The sequence below is a fragment of the Salvia hispanica genome, chromosome 3 (assembly GCF_029641045.1).
Source record: "Salvia hispanica isolate PSC_SH4W2 chromosome 3, Shi_PSC_v1, whole genome shotgun sequence".
Classification (NCBI taxonomy): Eukaryota; Viridiplantae; Streptophyta; class Magnoliopsida; order Lamiales; family Lamiaceae; genus Salvia; species Salvia hispanica.
In genome coordinates this window covers 59,569,094-59,578,646 of record NC_142694.1, presented here as the reverse complement: position 1 = coordinate 59,578,646, position 9,553 = coordinate 59,569,094, and the positions used below count along the sequence as shown (strand labels likewise).

Below are 9,553 nucleotides of genomic sequence, written 5' to 3'. Positions count from 1 at the left end.
AAATGTAATTTGAGTCATGAACTTCAATGAAGAGGCAATATCCTTAGTGAAGAGTCATGTATATATCTATAAATACCATTGTAATCTCCACCATTTTATTCATTTAAAAAGAATAATTCAATAAAATAACATATTCACTATTTAGTGAAATATATCAATATCCATATTCTCTCCAAATATGAATGTGCTGCAGCACATTATTGATTCCCATACCCAACAAAAGTGGTATCTAGAGCATTGTTATTTAACATGGCATCAAGCATTTCCATGTTTACTTATACTCCAAATCAAGTTCATATCTTCGAAGGAGAGCACTTCGATTTTTGGAGTAATCAAATAGAGACTATATTGTGCGTCAGCAACCGCTGCCCTTCCGCGAATAATTTTGCAATTTTTTTTTTTATTTTTCTTCATAAAATACTCTGCCCCATTTCATTTTTCACATCCATTCATCTTACTCTCACCCGAAAATTTTCACTCTTCCACACTAAAATTTTCACATTACTCTCTAAATGGGGCGCAGACGTCTGCCAGATAGACCGCGAAATGGAGCGACTCGTTCAAGAACAGATGCAACCGGTGGTTCCTCGATCGATCCAGCATCAGCGTACAATCGACCGTGACCACATCGTTGCCCACGAGCGGCTTATTGTTGACTACTTCACCGAGGAGCCCGGTGGGGCCAACGGTTTTCCATCGGCATTTTTAGAATAAATCAAGAACTTTTCCAACACATTATGTCTGCATTGGAAGGGCGTTACAAGTATTTCCGGATGCGATGGGATGCCTCCGGTAAAGAAGTGCATGGTTGCTGTTTGACAGTTGGCTTATGGAGGACAGAATGACATGTTCGACGAGTACCTTCATATCGGAGACATGATTGTCCACGAATGTCTGAAATATTTGTTTCGGGGGGTCATCCAAGTATTCGGGCCCATATATCTTCGAAAGCCAACCCCTCTCGACTGCAAGGCCTGATGAATTTGCAAAGGAGGGTGCACGACTTCCTTGGAATTTTGGGCAGCATTGATTGCATGAATTGGGAATGGAAGAACTGTCCAACTGCTTGGAAAGGATGTACACGTCTAGTTCAAAAGTAAGAATCTCACGATAATCCTCGAAGCTGTTGCTGACTACCGGCTATGGATTTGGCATGCCTACTTCGGGGTTGCCGGGTTGAACAACGACATCAACGTCCTACGGTCGTCGCCCCTCTTCAATGACCAATGCCTTGGTGAGGGTCCAGGGCGTCAGTTTCGTAGCCAACAACAACCAGCATGATATGAGTATCTGTCTAACGGAGTATACCCCAGGTTGCTAGTATTTGTGAAGATGATTAGATGCCCAACATATCCAAAGAAAGTTTACTTTGTGCAACAAAAGAGGTTACATGTAAGGATGTGGAGCGAGCGTTTGGTGTGCTCCAAGCATGATGGGCAACGGTAAAGGGTCGGGCATGACTATTACATGACGATTGTATCGCTGATGTCATGTATGCATGTAAAATCATGCATAAAATGATGGTCGATGATGAGGTACAAAACTCACCAATTGGGGCAATGAAGATGCGGCTGGACCACGTCTCAGGACAAGTTTTAAGAAATTATTTGAGTTTGTGAAGGAAAATAAAAAAATAATTAGTGGAATGTGGATCCCACTTTTTTTTTTATGTTTGTTTTATAATAATATGTGAGTGTAATGATTTAATTGAATGGTAGGTCTACTTACTTAAAAAGAAAAAAAATAAATGAGACTTTAAAACTCAGAAATCCCAAAATGGCAAAATGAGACTTTAAATCGCGAAAAGATGAATAATACCCCCTCCGTCCCATTGAAGATGACCCACTTTCCTTTTTGGTTTGTCCCAATCAAGATGACCTATTACTTAAAATGGAAACCCCTTTATCTCTATTTTATTCTCTCTCTCCTACTTTATTCTCTCCACTTAACACACAAATAAAGTGGCATAAAATCTCGTGCCGTCCAAGGAAGGGGTCATCTTCATTGGGACGGAGGGAGTATAACAAATAGGAGTACATATAAAAGTATGATATTCACATTCCACTAATTTTTCTACCACTTTCTATTACTCCTACTGTTCCAACTAAGTTGATACAAAACTTTCGGGCACGAAGATTAAGAAATTATGTTAAATAGATTAAATGAAAGTAAAATAAAGTAGGAAAGAGTAAAAAGTAGGAGAGTTAAAGAAAGAGTAAAGTAGATGAAATAAAGTAAGAGTGATTGGATTTTTTGTTTTTTGTCAAAAACGAAAATGACTCAACTTTGTTGGAAGGTCCCAAAAAAAAATACGACTCAATTTAGTTAGGACAAAATGAAGTACTACTATATTATATTTTTCAATATTCTTGCCGGATGAAATAGTGACAACAACCACTTCTAGTTCCATTCCATAAAAAAAAACAAAGTCTACAAGACTAATTAAAGTCTAAAACCTATAATTAAACTATCATCATTTCCAAGTTTTAAGATTTATTACACTTCATTTCCAGCAGTCGAAGGCGTTCATCGGCTGACATTAAGCCAAGGTTTTGTAGTTCCTTCACCACTGCAAGTGTGGCAAAATTGAGATATCGAAATAAGTATTCGAAAAATGAAAATCTAATAATAATAATATTAAAGAACTCACAATCATCGTTAACATTTATCGATATTATAGCGGTTTATGGGTCACCTTCTTCATCTTTGAGAGAACATTACTAGACCGATCCCTCTCATTCTTCTCTATCTTTCATGGTCAAAACCGATCGGAGAAGCTCGGTCAGCCCCATCTGGCCCTCCTCGCCCTGTTCCATGTGTGAATTCGGCGGCCCGAGGTCTCCGCCGAACCTCAGCTCACCAGAAGGTAAGCCCTTCTCTGTCTTTTTAAAACATTTGCAAATCAAAGTTCTAAAGTTGGAATTTCGATTAAAAAGTTGTAGAGAAGGATAGATCGCGAAGAGGCCGTCGAAAAGATTCAAACTTGGCGTCGGACATTGGACCGCCGCAGCCGTCACCACTGAGCAGAAACTCTGGCTCGAGGTGAGCATCCTCCTCCTCTAGTTATTTTTTAAAAGAAGATTTTCCCCTATGTATGGATGAACGAGTTGAAAGTTTGAAGACATGTTTAGTTATGGAAAAATTTTGGCAGAACATATCTTTGTACCTTTTCAATATATACCAACATGATAAATACATATTTCGAACTAATGATTTTTGTAGAAAACTTGCTTCAAATAGGAAAGTGCCAAAAGTGAGTTGGATTGATGGCTTTTGCAAAGAAAACTCCTTCTTCCTCAATGCTTTGAAAGTTCAAGATTACGAGTGCGTACGAGAGAGTGCATTTTGGTGTGTTAGTGAGGAAAGCCAAATACCCTTTTTATACTAGTACTTTTGGACATGAAATCTCTGGTAACATTATGAAGATTTTGAAAACTACTATTTACATTGTTGCAGTGAACTTTGAAAACGAGAATTATCTGCAAAATTGAATAATCTTTAAAAATGTATTTGTGTTTGTGCTATGATACATCTGAAACAAGAGTGGAGTGAGTGGCCGGTCATAGAGAAGAAGACACCTCTATTACTATTCCACACACAACTAATAATTAATATGGATCTCACAATCCAATAACACTTCTTATACCTTTTTTTTCTTACTTCACTAATTAGACATTAAAACTCCATTTCATTTACAAGTTAGTCTATTTTTTAGGATGGAGGGAGTATATGCTAGTGTAATATTTTTTTTCTCCTTCCTCGTATACACTACATTAGATAATACGGTACGAGATCAAAATAAAATGTGTACGTTTGAAAATAAATTTACAATTTGAATATTTTATAGTACTAAATTTTAGTATCATTCACATTGAAAGATGGTAGTATAAAAGAATAATTAAATGATTATGGCTTTCGTAGTCGTCATCATCGATCAGACGATCACTAACTAACTAATTTCACATATCCTTGAATAATTTGCGAACTTGTTCCAAGGTGACGAAAAGAACAACGGTGAAAGGGCCCTGCCTCGAAATGGTGGGAATAAATCCTTTGTAAAGCGCCAAAGGCCCCTCTGCCTTGACCATCTTCACCGCGCAGTCCATTGCGCCGCTGTATGGGGCCGCCTTCCCGGCCTCCACCTTCATGTTCATCACCCGCGTCTTCACCACATCCACGGGGTTGGACGCCACCGCTGCCACGAACCCTGCCGCGAAGCTGGCCGTGACGTGCGTCCCGAGGCCATCCCGCATCAAATTCCTCTCCAAAATCATCTCCTTGAACTGGTCGTACGACGCCAGCTGGGACGCGGTCACCACCATGGCGCGGTTCACCGTGAGGGAAGACCCGCGCCACAGGCTACCAATCCCCTCGTTTTTCGACATCTGCGAAATGGCGTCTACCACGCTCTTGTAGTTGCGCCGCTGCGACAGAGGGAGGCGGCCGTCGGCCTGCATCCGGACCATGGCCACGTCGGCGGGGTTCCCGACGGCGGCGCCGACTCCGCCGGCGATGAGTCCGGCGGCGATTTTTCTGGCGAGGGGGAGGGTGTTGGTGTCGGGATCGGTCCATTTGGTCTTGAGGATTTCGTAGAGGCCCATTCGGGTGGTGGAGTAAAGGGTCTGGCGGAGGACGGTGGCGGAGACGCCGGAGAAGAGACCCTTGGCGCCGTCGTGCTTGATGATACTAAGACCGACGGAGATGGGGCCCACACGAGGTGGTTGGAGGGCGGATAGGGATTGATGAATTGGGGCGGCGGTGGCGATGGCCTCTCCCTGAAGCTGCATCCTCACTTTTATCAGATCAAGTGGGTGAGTGCTGCATCCGGCTACGATCGAAGCCACTCCTCCTTCTGCAAATCCCTTCAATCCCATGTTTCAAACTTTTGGTAATTAAAGAAAAAATTGAATCTTTTTTGGATTTGAAACTTTGTAGAATGGTTAAGGAAATGAGTGAGTGATGAAGTGAGTTGTGATCGGGAACGATATATATAGGCTGGAGAAAAGAGGAGGAAAATTGAAGGAAGGAAGGCTGTTAATAGTAATAGCCAGTTTGTGTTGACTATAAAGTCTTACGCGGCCAATTTGCTGAACTTTTCGTTTCGGAGAAGGGTGGAGGCAAACATAATCACTCGGTCAATTACTATAGTATTTCTTTAATTATTAATCTCCACATAATTAGTCTTCGATATATTGAGTTGAGTTGTCATTTAGAATTATAATAAAAGTTATCCTTATGATCAGAAATTCAAAAAGTTCAGTCATTACTGTAACTTTCCTATACGTTAAGCCATTTGCATCGCGTCTCAATGCTGTCTTTATCTCGTCTCTCGAGATGAGACGGCATCGAGACAGCGATGGCTTCTCGTCCCCATCTCGTCTGGTCAATTATTATAGTACTCTCTCCGTCCTACTCCAGATGGTCACATTCTTGAGTGGCACGAGATTTTAGAAAATGTTGTTAGATGGAATAAAATAGAGAGGAAAAAGGTAGTTGAATATTTTAATGAGGAGAGAGGAGAGAGGGGGTTATTTCCAAAATTGGAAAGTGGTCATCTTGATTGGAACAAACAAAAAAGGAAAGGTGGTTATCTTGAATGGGACGGAGGGAGTATTTTTTTTTATTTATTAAAAATTCAGGAAAATCGTAAAAAAATAATAATTCCCAAAAATACTAGCCATTTATAGTCTTTTTTTTCAAATTTTTTTATTTTTTTTCTATTTTTTTGGCAACTGTTAGATGATCGTCACTAGAGAACTTCTTCTTCTTCTTCTTCTTTTCCTCCATTATTTTTATGATTTGAGTTTTGAGATTTTGAATTTAAGTGTACAATTTTTAGTTTCTAGTATTTTAAATTATGTCTTTTTTATTTTTTTATTTTTTTAGGATTTTAAATTTTAATTTTCTTTTATTTAATAAAGTGTGTTTTTATTAATTGAATTTGTTGGAAATAAAAATAAAAAATGAAATTGAATGAATAGTTAAGGGATGAGATGATTAAGAGATAGAGGGATGCATGTGTTGTCTCTTAGTTAAGAGATGGGGTGAAAAGTACAATGAGACTCATAAATAGTGAAAAGTACAATGAGACAATTAAGAGACTGATAAGAGACATGGATGCGGATGGCCTTAATACTCTCTTTGTTCCATAAAAATAGTCATTTGGGGCTAGCACAAGTTTTAATATATAATTAGTAAAGTAAGAGAAGGAGAAAAAGTACTCCCTCCGTCCCATAATAGATGACACATTTGGGTAATGACACAAGATTTTAGGAGATGTTGTTTTGTGTGTTAAGTGGAAAGAGAAAATATTATATTTATATTATGTGAGAAGGAACTTTTTTCAAAAAAAGAAATGGACATCTTTTGTAGGACAAACTAAAAAGGAAAGTGTGACATCTACTGTGGGACGGGGGGAGTAGTTAATATTGTACTTCCTCCGTTCCAAGATAAGCGAGTCATATTCCTTTTTGGGATATCCCACTATAAGTGAGTCATTTCCTTTTTTTAGTAAAAAATCCTATGTCTTACTTTATTATCCACCTACTTTATTCTCATTTTACTCTCTCTACTTTTATCTCTCTCATACTTTACTCTCTCTATTTTAACTCTTTAAATATTAAATCTTTAGATCATGTGTCCAAAAGAAGTGCTTCACTTATCTTGGGACGGAGGGAGTATAGTGGATAGTGGGGTTCATAAATGATAAAATAAATAAAAGAGAAGGAGAAAACAATTGTTATGAATAAATATAGACCATTTGTATGGACAAGATAGATTGAAAATGATTACTTTTTAAGGACGGAGGAAAGTGTATTTAGTTTACAACATATAATTAAATGTCATAGGGATAGCAAATGGATCGTTGATCATATTTAACAATTAGCAAGTTATATCTCCAGAAAGTATGATGGATGAAATGTCAAATATTAGTCAATTAATCATTCAACAATTTTTACTATTCCTTCCGCCTCACTTGCTCGACCCATATTCTTTTTCATATTATAACTTCTTTTATCGTCTAGTTTCATTTTTTGACATTTTACGCTACGTGGTGATACATTTAGTCTTAGGCTTTGTTTGATATTGTAAGATAAAATCGAGATAAGCTAGCTATAAAGATAAGTAGATAACTGAGGAAGGGGGAATGAGGAACTAGAGGAGGAAAGAATAAGCAAGGAGAATGATTACCAAGCTTTCAAGCGCCACCACTACCACATCGCCTCACTTTCATTTTCATGAGGGTTACAACTGGTCTAATTTTAATCATTAGTATCGGTGCTTATTTATTCAGGCTAGCAAACAATAGGATAAGACACCAATATTGGCTAATAATCCATCCAATTCCCATTAGAAGTATCATTTTTTTATTGGCACGTCTTTATAAACTGAAAGTGGTAAAAATAGTTAATGGAATGTGGGGATGTGATAGGTTCTTGACCCTCTGTTCAAACGAAAATAGAAAAGAATTAATCCCTAATTGAGATGTTGGGGTGAAGAGCGTGAATGAGATAATAAGTTATTTTATTTCTCAATATTAGACCTCTAGGGGGTCATATTTATTTATAGAACTCCAATCATATGTGGTTGACTTAATAAGACCTAGGGAAAGAATCCACGAAGAAAACCCGAGAAGCCATGTTCGATTGACAGAAAAGTAAACTTGGCAAGGAAAATGATTCATCGAAAAGTGAATTCTAGAAATATGATTTCTAACAATTTTACTTTTTTCAAGATTTTAAATTTTATACTAAAGATTTTTTTTTCATTCAATTATGTCATGGAATTATACGATCCTATATATGAGGGGGACACAAATAATATGTATAGACGACTCTTGAAATAGTAATTAAGCATAATAAAATACATTCACAGAATTGTTCTCCTTCAATCTGGAGACGTATGGCATAATAATATTTTTGAGGCTGAATATAGATTTAATGTTGGTTACCCACTTTCAAGCTTCGCCTATTGTCTCCTGATTCAACTTCAAAGTTTAATATTTTATATCTACCAACTAATTAATGTATGTAGGTGGGGTTCAATTAGTAATAAAATACAATATGGGATGATAAGTCATAATGAGAATTGTCTATAATTAAATTACTCGGTAGGAGTGATGTTGAGATTGTTAATTATGAGAGACATTAATCTAATCTTGGTATTACGTAGGCGAACCAAAATACGTTGCCACATATTAATCTTTTAAAAAAAAGCACAACCAAACATAAAAATATAATTAGTCTTGACCTTTAATTACAAGTAAAAATAAATCAAACGACTTATAGTGTGATTTGATAAGGAGATTGATTGAATAGCACAAGTTTGCACTGTTCATGAAATTAATAATTATCATTAGTTGGTTTCATCTTGTCGTTAAGTTAATGCTCATTAAATTCAAAACCGATGATTGTATATTACTCCTACTCGTATATAGTTGTGGCAAGCATTTGTAGACTTCTATTCCTTTGTTGGTCTTAATGCATAATGATATGTTGATCAAAAGTTTTGAACTACTTACTTCACCCCAATATATTTCTTTTTAAATTGTACCAAGTTAATTATGTCATTTTAGACTTTAAAACTTGAATGACTACAAATTATTGAGATATTGATCCCTAAATCATAAATTTTGCCTAAAACTTACTAGTATTTTTCATGAACTTTGAAATTAGTTTATACTATTACAAACTTTGCACTTTCTTTAGTATTTTTCATGTCATGTCTATCACTATATTCATTATGTCTACAATCTATACATATATACTCCCTCCATCTCATTTTAACTGATACTTACATTTTACTTTTTAGGATGTAAACTCTAAATAATACATTTCTAAATTAGAAACATCATTCTCTCTAAATTTTTTCTCCCTTTTACTTTATTCTCTCCATTTAACTCACAAAACAACACTATATAATATTATGTCTTCAACCCATACACATATACTCACTCCGTCCCACTGTAAATGACACATTTTTCTATTTGGGATATCCAACTCTAAATGACACATTTGTAAAATTAGAAATATCACTTCTCTACTTTTGCTCTCTATTATTCTCTCCACTTAACTCCTAAAACAACACTATATAAAATTTTGTGCCGAAAAACAAATGCTCCACTTAGAATGGGATGGATGGAGTGTTAATTAATATGTTTGTTGCTTACTAGGAATGTCAGTACAACCCGCAATCCGTGGACATGCCCGAATGCCGCCAAATTTATATGATTAGGGTTGGAAATTTCTAGCCTGGTAAAACTACAGTCTGATTAGCCCACACCGGATTAAACCGCAATTTGTTAGTTAACGATGAAAATAGGTATTTTATTAGTATTTGACATCTTACATGTGATTCAATTGGCAAGGCTGTGAGAGGCATTGATTCTAAGAGCAGCGTACGCATAAAAAGTTGTGTTAGAGGTTCCACTATATATAGTTCTGTTATTCCGTCTGCGAATAATTATCTCTTATTTCCTTTCTTCATTCATTTTCCAAAAGTAATCTCATTTATCCTTTTAGTACTTTTAGTAAGTGGACTCCATATTTCATTA

At 36.6% G+C, this 9,553-nt stretch overlaps 1 protein-coding gene across 1 annotated transcript; it reads right to left on the bottom strand.

The window, feature by feature from the left end:
- Window positions 1-3,812: 3,812 nt before the first annotated feature.
- On the bottom strand, window positions 3,813-4,972 carry LOC125211627 (mitochondrial uncoupling protein 5-like). Its single transcript, XM_048111503.2, has one exon. It carries the CDS (start codon window positions 4,872-4,874, stop codon window positions 3,960-3,962), a length of 915 nt encoding a protein of 304 aa, XP_047967460.2. The 5' UTR covers window positions 4,875-4,972; the 3' UTR covers window positions 3,813-3,959.
- Window positions 4,973-9,553: the final 4,581 nt, after the last annotated feature.

Excerpts from the sequence above, each read along its gene's own strand:
- LOC125211627 (XM_048111503.2), bottom strand. The coding sequence starts at position 4,874 with ATGGGATTGAAGGGATTTGCAGAAGGAGGAGTGGCTTCGATCGTAGCC.